The 17,182-nt window shown below is 41.8% G+C and overlaps 1 protein-coding gene across 13 annotated transcripts in view; it reads left to right on the top strand.

Moving 5' to 3' along the window:
• The first annotated feature begins 73 nt into the window (after positions 1-73).
• The window catches only part of ncam1a (neural cell adhesion molecule 1a), a 220,006-nt gene continuing 202,897 nt past the window's right edge, over positions 74-17,182 (top strand). For all 13 annotated transcript variants that reach the window (XM_031869064.1, XM_031869060.1, XM_031869068.1 and 10 more), the window contains exon 1: positions 74-383. In XM_031869064.1, coding sequence (XP_031724924.1) covers positions 332-383 — 52 coding nt within the window. In that variant the 5' untranslated portion in view covers positions 74-331. The remainder of the gene's footprint in view (positions 384-17,182) is intronic.

A 17,182-nucleotide genomic window follows, 5' to 3' on the forward strand; every position in this document is an offset into this window, starting at 1 on the left:
CTCTCTCTCTCTCTCTCTCTCTCTCTCTCTCTCTCTCTCTCTCTCTCGTGTGTGTATCTCTTGTGCGGGGGTATTGCCTACCGGGCGGAGTAATTCGTGTTAGTGTCTACTGACTGCGTGTGTGTGTGAGAGAGTGCGTGCTTCGGCTGCTGCTTGTCACTCATTGTGCCGTGAACACGGGTAGCGACAAGGACCAAAAATCCGTCCGGTAGCAGTTGTCCTCTCCTGGAACGGCTCTCTTTACCTCCCCCCCTTCTTTCTTCAGTAGAGACACCTCGCTTGTTTTAAAAGTGCGTCTAATCTGCAAGGAGAATATCTGTGACACATTACAATGCTTCAAATACGGGACCTCATCTGGGGATTGCTATTCGCAGGATGTGCAGGTGAGAAGCTTGTGTTATTTATTATTCGCAGAACGTTATTCAAAGGCTGAAGCCAAAAGCCCAAATCTGTGCAACGCCAAGGCCGAGCTGCGCTGACTCCGGGAGCAGCATCCTCTGGTCCCGCCAGCGGATATCCTTGTCACTGACTCCGGACAGCGGCGTCAGGTTAGAGCTGCTGGTGCCTCTGCGCAAATCATCACGATCGTACCAAAAGTTTCTGTGAGGAGTGAGAGGATCGTCGCTCTTTTGAGCTGCAAACTGCGTGGAATACCAGAGCCAGATTCGGGGTATATTTTCGTATCAGGAGCCGCTTGCCTTCGGTGCATTTTTGAATATCTCCGCGCATTACAGAGGAGCGTGCCAGCTCGGGCTTACCATCCCGAGTTAAGGCACATCGTCGCTTTGCCTCATTTTGACCCACACGTGCTGCGTTGTTTTTTATTATTTGTATCCGCCTTAGACTCGAGTTCATTTGTTCGTGGATGCTGGCTGAGATCAGGACTTGGTGGTGATGCAGGGACGCTTCTGTGGTCCGTCCCCCCCCCCCCCCCTCGAGCCAGCAGACAGTACTTTACACTCTCTTTGGCTGTGTGCAAGCCACCGTTTTTCCGCTTCAAATGTCAAATAAGACCAAAACTAAACGGCTCACCCGAAAGTCCAGCTCTGCTGTTTCACTTCTGCTGGGTCAGCCGTGACGCACAGGGGATGCGGTGTCCGGAGCGTCGCTCGCTCTTCGCGGGGGATGCTTTGTTTCAGTCCGCTGGAAACCGCTTTAAGGGAAATTTGATCAAGACCGTAAAATCAAATTGTGTTTTCTCACAAGCACGCGCTTGAACTCTATTCCCAGGATGGATTAGATGCGGCCACCTTTCTGTCTCTGGCCATCACCGGATTTGGCACAAACAAACGTTATTCTGCGTTTATGTGTCAGTGTGGGATTTTAGTTTACCATCAGTCTGACCGTGTAGGTTAACAGCCTCTGACCTTCTTTATGTGACATAACTTCCGTTTATTTTGTTTTTTTTCTATCCAGCCAAATAACAACAGTTGAGTTTCCAACTTAATAGCGCAGTGCGTTTTTAGGCGCAAAATGACGTTGACAGCCCACAGGGCCTGGCTGATTTGATCGTGTTTTTTTGTTTTAATTTGGTTGGTTGGGAGGGAATTCGTCATCCATTGAGGACGACTGAATAGTCATTCAATGTATACAATAGAATCCAATCCCAGCGCTCCCATGGTTATATAGGGGGGCATTTCCCCCCCTCAACCCCCACCGCTCCCGCTTCTCACATCCTCCTTCCCTCCCTGCATCTGCCCCTCTTTCAGACTGCAACTGTGTGCTCCAAGTGGAGTTTGTGGACCCCCAGGGGTCCTTGGAGAGGGGAAGAATAGCTTTATTCTAATAATAATTATTTAATTCAATGTATTAGACATTGTGCAAATATACAGGGATGATTATAACCTCAGGTTTAGATTTCACCATTCTTCCCATATTCAGTAGATGATAGATGGTTGGATGATAGACCAAGGGCCCATTTGTTATTAAGGCATTGTGAACAATATGAAGCCTACTGAGCTTGACATTTTTAAGTTTAAAAATAAACATGTCAGTACCCTCTAGTGGACAAACTCTTCAACGTGTGGTATTTGTGAGCTAAAATTGAGCCAATATTGTTGGCTTGGTGAGGAGCTAATGTGTTATGTGCGGATGACACGTGTCAACTTGCAGATCTGTGACCTGACAATATTGTCAAACCTTTGCTATGCGCGCAGATATGCACCATGGGAGGCATACCCATTGGTTAAATACAGGTTTTTATTTAGTTTCACAGTTTTTGCAATATTTTCAAGGTATTTTCAAATCAACACTTTCTTGCCTTCCACCTTTCACACAAAAAACAGTGTCAACCTGTCACCATACCAAGTACACTTTTTTTTTTCTTTTTTTTTTTTCTATGATTCACGATGCTGCTGAAATATTCTGCCACCCCCGCAGTTCTCTGCACCTCATTCGGGAGGGAAAGTCAAAGGAACCAAAAGGGAGATAATTAGACAACCGAGCCTTAGCTCTGCTCTTTTGCGATAGAGGAAGAGATTCAAAGAAATTGATCACATTATTTGATAGGCCCGGGGTTTATTAAAAGGGTAATGACAGTATCACACTGTTAGAAGGCTGAGCAATTTAATTACATCTATTGATTTCCAGTTCCAGTTCAATGGAAATTAAATTTCGAGTCTTGACACAAACATTAAGATATGGAGAGCCACACCACCTTAAAAAAAAGTGATTGATTAATGGCCAGATTAAATAGAATATGATTTTAGAAGTGGAGACAGACTGTGGCCTTTCTTGTCGTGGTCTGTCTGCAGCCAGATGGATTGAGTCTGGTGTTTATTACCGCTTCTGACCTTGTGCTATCGGAGTGATCTACCATATCCAAAGTCATCATTCTGCAACCCGAAAGAGTGTAAGGTGATGGGGGGCTAATCGGAGAGACACAACTATTCGTCACACTGGTTCTAGAGTTAAAATGAGAGGGCCACCCTTGAGGGATGTGAAGTTATCAGTTGAAGAGGTGATACTTGGTGACTGCTGATGCCTGAATTGGATTTTGACCGTATGATTTTAGATTGTTTGTGATTTATTTAGTTGCTAGTCGTTGAGGGGTTGATTCAGATGTCGAGATGGAGGATAGCATTATTTTCATTGTGATGACTTTGCTGAGTTTTTAAAACCCTTCATCATGGTATTGTAAAGCAACGTTTCCTCATACGCATGATATATCTGAAGAAAAGTTATTTCTAAATTTGTGGTGTGTTCTCCTACGAATGTCCAGCAACACGGGCGATCAGTGCGCCTGAGCTAGCCTCTGCAGTGCAGAACCTGTTTGGGCTTGGTTAGGTTAAGGACAATATTGCAGTTTTGGTTAGAATACCTTTGTTTGTTGTGTAAAATAACTACGTTCGTGACGTAACTTGCGTATATGGTGTATTACAGTGCAGTGCTCCTCGTAGGTGTAAGAACGAGGGCTGCCCGATTAGTCGATAAATCGGTTGCTTTGGTCTTCATTGATTTAGATTTGTTCGTTTTTTTCATTAAGCATTTTTCATGCTGGATGACTTATTTCCAAGAAACTTATTGACACAGTTCTGCTAAACTCAAGATTTAACGTGGTGCTTTTGTGTGATTCTTTGTAGAGAAACTCAGTTTTATAGATCTGCCGTTTAAATCCACGAATCGTTTCATCGACAAAACCGTTCGAGTGTTAGATGACTTTCTTTGGTCCCTCGACCACAGTCGTGTTTCAGTGTCAGACAGACTTTCAGAGTCATGCGCCTATTACTCAAACTGGACTTCCTCAATTGTATTTTTTCATCAAGCTGTGCACCTGCCCTTCCCTTTATGAAACTCAAGATACTGAGTTCAAAAGCAAAGTACATCCGTGTGCTTTTGAATCTTAAGACAATGTGAACTGTGAAGGTTATTTAATGATCCTCTAGATCTACAGTAAAACTCTGTTTTTTTTTTTGTACATCAAGCATAGAGCTGAACTTCAAAAAAGAAAAGAAGTTTAACTTGAAATTTAGAGGGAGAAAAAAAAATACACAATTCCTAAATGGCTCACATATGGGACTTTAACTGCTGTGGTGAGTTCAAAGCCACTATGAAAATAATACAGGCTATTTTTGACTGAGGGGGAACTGGAAAAAGCGGCCAAACAAGGGAAAATTATAAGGCGTTTTTAGTCTGCGCTCAGAATAAAACTGGAACTTTGCTCTGTAGTGGCAACACATCTATGCTGCAGTCAAAGTGACGTACACATTTTGTACCAATTTATCGCAGCTTATGTTGTTTAAATTCCCATCAGTGCAGGCACTGCTCAGATTACAGCTGAACCCACTTTGGACTCTGCTCATATTCAGACATACACTGCATACTACTGAAAAGCTTTCATATGGGCAAAAAACAGCATCAACAAGTGATTTCTTATTGAGGGTTTAGTTGCATGTTCTACTGGGCATTCATTCCTCTTATTCCATATTCTTTTGCTTCCTATTCTACTCAGTCATTTTTTGTCTATTGTTTAATGGTATTTTATACATATTTTCAGTTATAATCCCAGATTTTTATTTATTTTAATACTTACAAATTATTATAACAAATATGAATAGAGGAACATAGAGCGTAATAAATACAGACCGGTCATAATATCATTCGTGGCTCTTTGCAGATCTGTGGAGAAAACTTCATATGAAAAGGTCAAAATGTGATCAAATGAGAATGAAACCCGAGGCAGTGGGTTTTGATGCATTGTCCATACATTCGCGTCATCTCACAGCGCTTCTTTACGCTGAATCCAAAAGTGCAGACAGCTCCAAACGAATGAGTTCAAAATGACGCGGCTGGCTTTTATGTCTTCTCTCCTGACTGTTAGATGAGGATGGGCTGTCTTTGCATATTAATCAGTGCATGAATAGAGACCAGTGATTTGTATTGTGCAAGCAATGAAGGCGTCCTATAGAGAAATGAATGTGGGGGAGAGAAAAAAAACAAAAACAGAAGGAGATGGGCTTGTTATGCAGAACTGAATCATATGAAGTAGCTACAGTCTGCTGTGTCTTTTACAAACTTATTTGATCATTAGTCAGTTACATGACCCGATCGAATGCAACCGGTGCTCATTGATGAATGTTATTTTTTCAGTTTTAGAAACTTCTAATGATCATCATGATCTAAACAAGTATGATTTCAGTGTTGAGTCATTGTGATTCAACATAAACTTAGAATTTGCAGATTACCTGCTGGTCAGTTCGTTGATATTCACCAAGAATTTGGAAATTGTAAAATTTACTGAAAGCTTGTCAGACTTTCCTTGTTCTGGTCGATTTCCCCTGGTTGAACTGAACTTAGCTCTAATGCTAAATAACTCCTAATATCTCTCTTCAAAGAGAAACTGTGCTTGATGTGAACATTGAGCACAGGTAAAACATCTCCGGGAGTGGTTCTGATTCCAAACAGTCTTTGAAGCTGCTGGTGCCTGAAGGCTAAGAGCCACGCTGCTCACGGAGAATATGAAAGGTGACGGTGAATGGACCGTTGTCTGCTGTGGCACTCGACATCTTCGGCGGATTCCTTTTTTATCCTAACATCACCTGGTGGTTCTCCACGTCAGCACACAGTCTGCTTTGGCATGCAGCGTTGCATTTTTTCTGAGCTCTGTTTTAGTGAAGCTGCCAAGTCTGGTGAGGATGCCCAAGGTGACGATGGGCTACTTTGCTGTGTAACAGAATCCCAGCATGGTGTCCCTGTCCTCCTTGAACTGCCTGGAGAACTACAAGCACGGATTTTTATTTGGAATAGATACTGTTTGTATCGATGTTCCAGTTCTCTTTAGTGTTAGCATGGGGCCCAGTGATATTTATAGTCACTATTCCAACTTACTTCCCTCAGGACTACACTGGCGAACAGATGGTTTTTTTGTCTGTGAAAGTCAAAGAGACTTCTGAGTTGTCTTGTCGCAATACTCCGGTGACAAAAGTGATGCTTTTACATTCTTTTACTGAACACTTCACCTGTTTCAAGCACACCTCAAATTTAGACATACCTGGATAGACAATACCTCAATACAAAAAACCTCCTTGGCTGCAGTAACCTTTATCAGGGATTACATACACACATGACGGCACAGACTTATTTGCATTCTTAATGATGAATAGCTGGCAATGATTCTTTCGTAAGTGCAGCAAGGAGGAGGTTTCGCTTGATCGTCCCTTTTGTTCGGCAAAGCCTTTTGAGTGATGACACTCATGAAAGCAATATCATCCATGTGTCACTTGTAGATTTCTGATGCTGATGCTTCAACACTTAAGCATACACTTACTGGCATATGGTTATGCAAAGCTAAGCGTACAATGTAAACTGATATGTGGCTAAGTCGTGCAGTTTTGCATGACTGTTGAAATTTGCGGTCAATGCAATACACTACAAAAAGGACTAAAGGGCATTGCATAAGGCACGCATCGAAACACTCAATCTTCACACGCGTCCTTGTTCGGCCCATCCTGGCTACTGTACCTTTGGTACTTCTGTCCGTATTGTACGTCCCGTGTGTGCTGCAGGCGTCATGCCGTTCAGATGTGTGATGTCAATGATTCTTGTGATCCCCTGACTTCTCCTGTAGCGTTAACAACAGGTCACAGAGTCCCTTTTGACAAGCATTTTGGCCCACGACGAGGTATGTCCACCATTCCAGCCGGGACTTAACACGCTCCAACTCCACATGTGAACACTATATCCTAAGCACGCACCCAACTTAGTCCACCCTGGACATATAATAAATAACGGAGACAGCAAAAGTGCACCCGACAAAAATAGATATCTTTGTACAGAATAATGTGCAGCACTGTCAGAACAGGAACCAGACAACGCTGCAGGCTATTCAGCAGGACTGCATGAAAAGTGTAACTTTAGTCACCACCTGTAGACTTATTTGGGCATCATTATCCGTCTTTAGTTTGCATCAGTTACACCGACTTTCTGGCAACGTAATCGTCAACACGGCTCTTCCATGCTGTTCGCAGAGACGGAGAGTGCCAGTTCTGTATTGTTTTTGGCTTCTTGTAGCGCTGCAGCTTAGGGACTCATTGAAGTAAAAGTGTAAGACGGTCTAAAGGCAGTTTGTTCCAGGATTTCAGCAGCCTTGCTGATATCGCACCTGCTTTATTTGTCTTCAAGGAGGGGGGAGGTTTCTACTCTCAAATCCTGCTTTTCAAATCACCTGGAGAGGCAACTCTTTGTCTTGCACACCTGTTGTCCACAGGGATAATTGTTGCTCTTGTTTTCCACACAGTTCTTTGTGATTGAGTCTCACTATTTAAAGATATTTTCCTCTTTTCTCAGCGACTGTGTTTTTGCTTTGCTTGAGGCTCTTACTATTTTACAGTGGGGGCCCGTTCCGTCATGCCATTATCTTCACTCGACCCGACTTTGTTTTTTTTTTTTTTATGTTCGCCTTTGATTGGCTGCTCAGGCAATCACTCATTTATCCCTGTGTTTTTTTTTTTGCTTGCAGTAGATGGGGGGGGGGGGGTTTTGAAGTGCACTCCAAAACCCCAACTGGCATGTTGAATGCACACTAGTTCAATTCAGCACATGCCGCTTTACTGACCTGAATAGAAGAGGCATTTGAAGCAAGTAAACAAAAAAAAATCGACATGTAGGCCAACTGCATGGCAAACAGCAGAGCCAGTTGTAGTAGAGTGTGGATACCCGACCTGAGCCTGGCGGGACCCATCGGGGCAGTTATTTACAGAGGAGGTTCAGGGCGAGTTTGGCCTACTTTACATGGTGCTGGAAGTTGTTGTTAGTAAAAATATGGTGTACAAATAATATATTAAAATGATGGACCTACAGTGTGTGTGAGTTCAGCTGTTCAGTGGACCGACTGATTAGTTCTATAAGATACTCAAACACTAACAGACTAATTTAACATGTTTATGTTGTTGCCCTACCTGATATTAACCTGATTCTACTTCACCTTTTCAAAAGTTATCCAAACCAACAAGTGTTACAACAGTATGTCATGTCAACTCATGCCAATTTATACAATAAATTGGTGATAAACTCGTATCAGCCGACGCATCGGTTGGCCTCTAGCGTGCACTCCATTAAAATGTGTTTTCCCGCCCTTGCCGCTATGATAGAGATTTGCCAAATGGACTGCAGCCAATGTGTATTGCAAAGCTGGGATAATAGCCATTAGGGCAGGACACTCTAAGTTAGTGTGTCATTCTGCATTTAAGTTTACACTTTAGCAATGTTATACTTAGAATATAAATAGTAGAGGGTAATTATACTAATTCACATTATATTGTGTAAACAGGCAACAAGCTTGTTGACTTGTAATACAGCTTTTGGAGACGTCACACATGTGATCTCTATTTGCTGGCCACCCACTAATATTTAGGCAAGTGTAGGTGGCATCGTGTAGTGTGTGTGTGTGTGTGTATGTGTGTTTTCTGTGAGCACTACTTTGTGTTTGGCAGTCCTCCTTAAAACTCATCTTCCTTTCGGTGTCACTTGCTGGGATGTCTTGGCATTTCCAGAGTTTACCTGAGCTAAAGCTGTCTGACACAATTTTAACTGCTGGAGCTCAGAGACCAACTTAAGGAGTATTCTTGCCACTGTGTTAAACAGTGTTTACCCATAAGAGCATACAGACAGACCAAGCTCCTTACGTGTTGCCTACAATCTGAAATCATCGACTCACTTTACCTTTGCTGAGCTGTCATGGAGATTCAAGGCTGTGGCGTATTTGGTTCTGCGTTTTACTGACTCTTAATCCCAGGGAGTGACTCACCATCATGATGTAATGCCTAGCAATGGTAGTTAGCTCATCCCTGGGACACTGTGATTGGCTGGCTTCCTCAGGTGCCAAGTCGTCTCAGCCTTTGTGTGAAGAACCCAAAAAAAAAAACAAGTGCGTCCTCTGGGAGTTGGGAACAAGGCGAGATGTGCAGCCTGCGCAGTATTCTGTGCACTTGTTTACTCTCTAAAATGGCATCATTGTCAGTGAGCACATTCTTGAGGCGAGCATCCTCTGTGGCTCCGTGGTGTTTTCAGGCCATGCCAGCAAAAGTCCAGAATGACTTATTTCCCCGCGTACTGTTCACAAGCTCAGGTGGCACAAACTCGGGACAGTTTTGCCAAGCTGCAAAGTCTCAGCTATTTAAATCATGTCTCTAGATTTGGCCGAATCCTAATGAAACTGTGGCCACCATAAGTAATGTGGAAGCTGTGATCACAATTATTATTCAAGCCCTGTGGAGCTTTTTTTTAATGCAGCCTTGCTGTGCATTCAAATAGCTCTGTGAGCAGAAACGGCAGACTCAAAACCAAGTAGTGAATTCAGCTGGAAAGAAAACATTTTCAATTTTAAATAGTAACTGAGAATTTTCATTCGTGGTAAAATAAAATAATATTGGGTTAGAGTGTTTCTGGGTAATGGTCTTCGGCGAATTATTCTTTTCTGAAATGAAGAAATGGCTTCAGAGATGATGCCCTTTGTTTCCTTGTTGCTGTTTTCAAAGAAGGGAAAGGTGCAGCAATTATAACCGTGTGTGTGTGTGTGTGTGTGTGTGTGTGTGTGTGTGTGTGTGTGTGTGTGTTTTTATTCACCATATTCAAGTCTCTCTAAGGACATTGCTGTGAAATTGGCTGTGAGCTAATGCTATGGAAACGAGGAAACACAGACGCATCTAAGAGCTGTTGATTTGACAGCGGATGCAGCACAGAGACTCTGCGGAGTGTTTGATCAAACTGCAATGTCAAATATCATCTAATTAACTGGTAAAATCTTGCCCGCAATCTAATATGGGAGCTGCATATAAGCAGAGCCCCGCTGCTGCAGCCCATGTGGAAGTCGAATGTGAACATTGATGAGGTCAGACTGATCAAAATAGATGTTTTTGTGTTGTGCCGGCAGCAGGTGGTTGCAGGATAACGCCATCAAGGTGCTGAGAGGGAGTGGCTGTTGCCACAACTGACACAAAGTGAACTTAAATTACACCTGAAGGGCGCAGCATCAAACCTCTACATCGAGTATAGGCGTATGCTCTTGGTCCGATTCTTAGGCTTGTTTATTTAGAAGAGTCCCTGACTCAAACATGTACCTTTTGTAGCTTAAGAATACATTTAGTTGTTAATTATTCATGCATTGTAACAAATGGCAGAGGACTAAACGGCCAAATAAAAATAATTCTCTAAACCAAGTTGAAAATGATCCTGTATATAATATGTTTAAAATAACATCCTAAGAAATAGAAATGTACAATTTTACAAATGTTATAAGTGGGACCAACTTTGCATGAGATCTGTCAGTATTTGACACTCACAAATTACAATCTAATCTACATTAAAAGCCACTTTTTAATAACTGAGTGTATTGTACCGAGCCTCTTGGGTGTCAAATGGTGGCAAACAAATATTGATGTGGGAATCTGTGCGAACACATTGAGAAACCAAAGCAAAAGCATTACGATACCAAGCATGTTACTTTAGATTAATTATTAATTGTCTAACTGTGTGCACAGATTAAGATGCTGTGCATTCAGTTTGGCAATCCATTTACACAGAAACTGTGAGGAAAATAAATATTTGGAGGAGCGCACAGTCAAGATACTGTGACCACCTTGTCTATTAGGTAGGTACAAATAGAGTATTAAGTATAATTCTGTGCTTGTAAATAAAATACATACATATTCCAAAAGCCTCACTTCAAAATATCCCCTAAAATGTAACATTTCTCTGGTGATATTTTCCAACATATGACCCTAAGTAGCCTATTACTATTACTTTTGACAGACAGAATCTGGAAAGACAAGACAAACACAAAAAAAAAGGATATGGCAGCTCTCTTTTGAACAATTTTCGATTTTAAAATAAAGACGGCACACCCAATCTCATTTGAAAGTGGAAGACAATCACAGCGATTTGACCCAACACTAACCCCTCTGAGAGCCCTTTCCATTATGCGTTTATGGTCAGGCTGCTGCATTTGATGAGATCAAGAGAGGTCTGTAATTTATTAGGCTTTCACACTAACTGCATTGTCGAAGAAAAAGCGCCAGGAGTGGCTCACTGTGTGCCGGCGATGGCAGACAAAGGTGGAGTGCGGCAGGCGGGAGGAGGGGGGCGGAGGAGAACGATGGAGGCGGGACACAATGCAAAGTGTTGTCAAGGAGGAACCACCGAGTCGGCAGGGGTCTTCAACCTCTGGATTCATTGTTTCCCTTTCTGTCCCATTGCATGTAGTAAAGCTCCTTGAGACCAGTGAGGGTGTTAGACATGGTTAGATGTCTTCTCTAGACCTTCATTCCATGATTTAATTAAAGAATGATCGTGTTGTTCAGTATGACTTTATACATTATTTAGTTGTCTGTCTGCATGGCTTTCGATGCGAGCCTCTCTTCCCATTGCAGATCTAAGACATTGCTTAGAATTTCTTTTCTTAGATCCTGTCTTTACTGTTTTTGTTACTAATTTAAATGTATGAGTTGAATGAAACCTCAGATGTCCTGAAACAAGCTCTCTTTGCCTTGAATGATAAGCCCATGTGAGGTGCGTTTTTCTTCAGAAAATAAGACGAAGCGCTGACGTTCTGCTGACAAACTGAATGCTGTAAAAGGAGCCAAATGTTAGCTTGTGTTTCATGGCCTGATTATGTCTCTGGCATGAATAGCCACTCTCCTGACTGACAGCTGTCTCATTTTATCTGCGAGGCTTTTCTGCATAATGCACTGCTCTGCTGCTTTAATAAGCCACCGTTACTGCAAAGTTCCGTAGCTGTGTAATTATTTTGCCCTACTGACACTTCCGAAAGTATGCCGGCATAACAAAATGGACACCATCAGACTTTTTTGCCCTGGTTGGAGGACAGACTTTGTTCTGTTGATACATGAATGTTGACAGGTGATAAAGATCTTTTTTTGGCAGTCTTGGCATAGTTGTTTGGTAGTTTGTCCTCCATATTATTTGGCAGCTTACAGTGTTCGTGCTGCATGATTTACTGTCAAATGCTCAAAATTGAAATGTAGAGTTCCTGGCATATGAATTTGTAAATAAGAAATTCTGCAAAATCTGCTGCCTTCACTCGTTGCCTTATGGTGTCTTTGCACAAAATACACTCTCTTGAAAATCATTAAATTATCAATAAACTCCCAACTAAGCTCTCTAAAGTATTTTTAAATTAAAATGTAATGTCGGCAGTGACTACTCCCCCCCCTGAAGACACATCTAACTTTTCCCTTATGGTTGAAATGCGGTCGACATGTTGTGCCTTCACTGGAGAGGTAGTAGTATCCGCCATATTTTGAACTAAGCATAAAGAAAGAACAAAATACTGTAACATATACAATGAAATGCAGATTAAGCTGCCCATCTTCATGCTGTAAGGTCCTGCCTCCTGATCCTAAAGTCTCTCCCATGGTTTTGTCGCACAACTTAAAACTTTACCATGCTGCAGTTGTCACATGCTAATATTGGAGCAATAGACAGAACATTGCCGTAGAACATTCAAATCAGCCATCATTAAAAACAATCTGGGGTCTTGCTGAATCATCCAATTTCAAAGTGATAGGATTGCACAGATTACTAAACTGGTATCAGAAATGTATACTTGATATTTAGATTGTTTTTAACAGGAATGGGTGATGCAATTGCACGCAGTTTATTTTACTTGGAATGACTTTTTTCAACTATTTCCTTTCCCATTCCTGCATCAATCTTTCACTCTATTTTGAAAATGTACTTAACATATACAGTGTTTGTTGGTCGTGTATGTGTGTACAAATATTAGCGGAACAGCAGAGCAGGGAAAATATCTACTATGAGGTTCACCACTTGGAAATGTCTCTGGCTATTTCTCCACTGTTTTACCAGTTACATAATCAGATAGCATGTGCCTGCCTCTCTTTCCATCATGCTGATGTTAAGTGGACCAGATGCTGCCTTTGCCAGAGTTCTAATGGGTTTGGAGCACATGTAGCTTGGCCAAGTTGGTAGACATCAAGATCAAGATTGACTGCTTTGTTCAAGCAATGCAATAACTGTGTATGCTGAGTTATTGCCGAGCTCAGACAAAGAACTAGTCTCATAAAGCCTACCTGGGCCAAAAGCAAAGGGTTCTTTTTAAAGATGGTGCTGTTTTTTTGTTCTGTCTGTGAAACCCCTTGATGACGACTAATATACCTTGACGTACTGCAGAATGTCATGAATTCTGGTCTGGCTTAGTCCAAGAAGGATGACTCAGAAGTTTTTAGTGAACCTCTTATCTTTTTTTTATATAATCCGCAACATATCAAAAAAGCTTGACATTTACTGATTATATTTATATTTTTACTCCTTTATTTATGCAGGGGGACCTTGCGATTTACACCAAAAATGGTGTTCAATAAAAACATATGGGTGCCAGCTGTGATGCAATAAAATATTTGTTTCCTATTAAGGGTGCAAGATCTGAGATTGGGAGCATTTTGATTGCTTTCAACGTGTCGCCGGTGAGCCGACGAGGTGGGAAGCATTACTCGCTGTTTGATAACATTCAGAGTAAAGTTAGGCGGTTTCACGGTGGTTAAGTTCTAAAGCACAAATTAATAACCATCAAACACTCAAATGATGTGGTGACAGACGCGCTTAGTTTGAGGCACTATGTAAATGCTGAAGGAATCTCTTGAAAAAATGAGCTCAATGTTCTTGTTGAAAACCATAGACTGATATAGAATGTCTTTGTGATGTCACCCATAGCTTTAAGAGACAGTTGAGTTTTGTAAAAATTCACCCCCAGCACAGTTGTCATGAATGGGGTTATTGGCTATTGTAACCAAAACCGTTGTTGTACCAGGCTGTAAACATGTTTATTTTGGCTGTTAATGTTGGGTATTTTAACATTGAGGTCTATGGGGGTTGGGTGGCTTTTGGAGGCAGCCTCAAGTGGCCATTTGATGAACTACCGTTTATGGAACTTAAACGCACCCTAACAGAAAAATTTCACGAGTGTCCAACGTGTCAGAGTCAGAACAAGTTGGACATTAATTATTTACAGCCTTTCCTTCAACAGCACCCTCAAGATGACTACAAGTGTAGTCCTAAAAACAAAGCTCTGTGATATTTAATAATACTTTGTTCATATTGGTCAAATAAATGTTGTTGCCTGTAGGGGCTCAGGTCCCTAGACTATTCTCTAGTCTCTAATCTTGACATTGGTTTTATTTTCCTCTATGGAGAAATATTCAACTTTTCTTTGAACAAAGACCATTATTGCATTCATGATGATTTATCTCACATAGCCACTGTCATTATTCAGAATCACTGTGACTAGTGAGCCATAGGTAGACCACTTATCAGTGTCTGACCCACTGTCTGTGAGAAAGAGCAACTCCAAATGCCACATCATGCTCCCATTTTCCACTGTTTGTTTCCCTGTAATCTCTTTCTCAACATCTCAAAGAAAGCATACTCTGGTATGACCTGCTAACACAGTGAAAGCCCACTGTTGTTTTTGACTGTGCTGTTTGACCAAGCAGCTCACTTAGTTAGCCACCCTGTGCCATGGACACCTCCTGGGACTTTGTCGACTCCCACTTCCTTGGACGCGACCCTAAAGGAGCAGGGAGTGAAGTCTCAAATCTTCATGAATCACTGTGTCAGATTTTCACAGGGCAAAGTCTCGCTGAAGTGACTCTGCGTTTCCTGTTGGGACGGAGAGCGAACGGTAATTTCCATGGGAAGTGGAGTACAGAAAATGAGGGAACAATGAAAATGAGGAGCTTGAGGACACAAATGAGCCTGTTGAGAATGGCCTGGTTGTTAGTCCTGAGGTGCATGAGACTGGGTTTGCATACAGTGTTAGCTGACATGGCCAGCTGCCCAAGGACAGAGCCCTTTTTACAGAAGCATTTGCTCATTAGAGAGCACATCTCGCATTGTTTATGGACTTTAATGAGCCTTACCAAGGGTAGAAGAACAAAGACGAGAAAATACGGGCCTTGCATTCAAAAATGTAACGGTCCACTCGCCTAGGAAAGGAAAAGAAAGGGATTGAAGCCCTGCCTCCTCAGTAATCTTTCTTTTTCTGAATAGTACACGCCCCTTATGCGTTTGAGGATGAGGTCTAGCATCCCCCCCCACCCCCCAGCTTTTTTCTCCAATGTTTTTACCCTTCTGTCTCTTTTTCTCATTACTGCTATTGCACAGAACAATCTCAGGGCACCATTTTGCCGAGGACATTGAGGAGCTTAATTAGTTCATTCACGGATATGGCTCTTCTTACTAGCCCAATGGCTTTAGTACCTCTGGAGGGCCTTAAATGTCAGCTCCCTCTTGCAGAAAAGCCTCAAACTGTACAGAATATTAAATACCTGTCAGGTTAATAAGGGAGAACCCCAGCAAGCCCTTCTGCATTTATTTAAAACATTTGTACCTGCTTTGAGGGGCTCAAAGTGGCAGTCCTTTAGAACTGTAGCGGAAGAAGAAAGAGGAAAATGGCAAGTGATATAAGAACGTCCCTATAGTTGATCATTGGTTTTTATCACTGCTGTCTTTCTGTCTTGATTGGCTCCATGCAAAAGAAGACTACAGTATATTGCATAAAGGGACTACTAATAGAATGTGGGGTTGAAGAAATGAGGTTCAGGCCCAATTACAATCCGGCCCCTACACCCTCCCACTCGTGACAGAGTGAAGTCTGTTTGTAGTCATCCTTCTTTAAGGTGTAGGGTGTAAACGGCATCAAGCTTCCGGACAAATTTCCCTCTCTCCGATGGTTACCATGGTTTCCTTTTGGCATCTTTGAGAAATGGCCGCCTGAGCCAGAAAAATAAAACTCCCCAGCTTCTTTGGTGGCATTTCTTTTTCTTTTTGTAAACATCAGGACTCCAGACTAGCTTTTTACATTGGTTGCTCCTAACTTTTTCATTTAGGTTCACTTGCATTATGTGAATTATTGTGAACAGGAATAATGGTGCAGGTGCATGTTGTTTTTTATTCAGACTAGGCCATCTCCACCACGTTGGGTCAGAAGGATGCTAGAATTAGGGGGTCCATGGGGCCCTTAGACCCCCAATTTTTCCCTGTACTGAGAGTAGATTAAACTTAAACCCGGTCTTTTTTTAAATCAAAATGTCTCCTGTTGTTAAATGTACAGTGTGTCACCCACCCACTTCTGAAATTAATCCGACGTCTCTGAATTGGATTAGGCATGTCACTGGGGACAGGGGTGACAGGTGATGAAGCCGTTATGTCCACTGATGATGTCGGGTCTGGGCTTTGCCGTTCAGTAATTCTCTTAAAGTGGCATTACCGGTATGTTTCAAGGTTATGATGTGCGGTGCACTTTCACACAAACACACTCAGATTTAGAACTGCTTAATATCAGCACCAGTGCCACACAATTCAAATGTTTAGTTGCAAGATTTTTTGGTCGCATGTGCGAACTGTGGTGTTCCATGACGAACACAAAACGGCGTTGCATGTGGTCGCTAAGTGCAACTGGCTAATTCAGCATCGATAGAGACTTGCTGTTGGATGGTTTTATAACCCACTTTCCACTCCCAGATAATTGAATTAGCATGGAACTGAATATGACTCCGCGAGAACAAGCAAACACAGTGGAAGTGGGCAGGGAGGGGATGTAGGGGGCAAGGTTAGAATTGATCTTTAGTGTTAAGAAAAGGTGTTCAGTTTAATGAAATATCTGTATAAAAATATTAACTGATATATACTTGTACTTTTGCCACAATGGCATGACCTTATATGTTTATCCCTAATAAAATAATATATTTCTTACAGTTTCATAGTATTATATTGTAGTTATGTGCATATTCATTCATGTATAAAATATATATATTTCATTGATCTTAACTGACTAATGAAACAGGTTTCTAATTGATGGCCTGAAAAGAAACAACCTAGAGAGGCATTTGTTAGAGTGCTTTTTGTCTTCAGATTGACAAAAATGTTTGTTAGCCGGCTTCTTGGTTGGACACTCAACTAAATGAACTGCATCCGATAACGTGATTTTAAATTACAGGGCTCATAACTCTGTATGCATTGATTGAACAGAGGTTTACGTCAGTCTCCAGTGATGGGAAAATGATACCAAAAACTCAATAACAGCAAGATCCTCCTTTTAGGGAAGGTGCAATTAGGTCATACTTTCCATCCTATCCTCACAATTTCAGTGACATCTGAACTGTCATTAGTGAGACGGGCCCCAGAAAATGGATGGAGTGGAGAACTATAG

The sequence above is a fragment of the Anarrhichthys ocellatus genome, unplaced genomic scaffold, assembly GCF_004355925.1.
Source record: "Anarrhichthys ocellatus isolate YVR2014 unplaced genomic scaffold, GSC_Weel_1.0 scaffold45, whole genome shotgun sequence".
NCBI classification, from domain to species: domain Eukaryota; kingdom Metazoa; phylum Chordata; class Actinopteri; order Perciformes; family Anarhichadidae; genus Anarrhichthys; species Anarrhichthys ocellatus.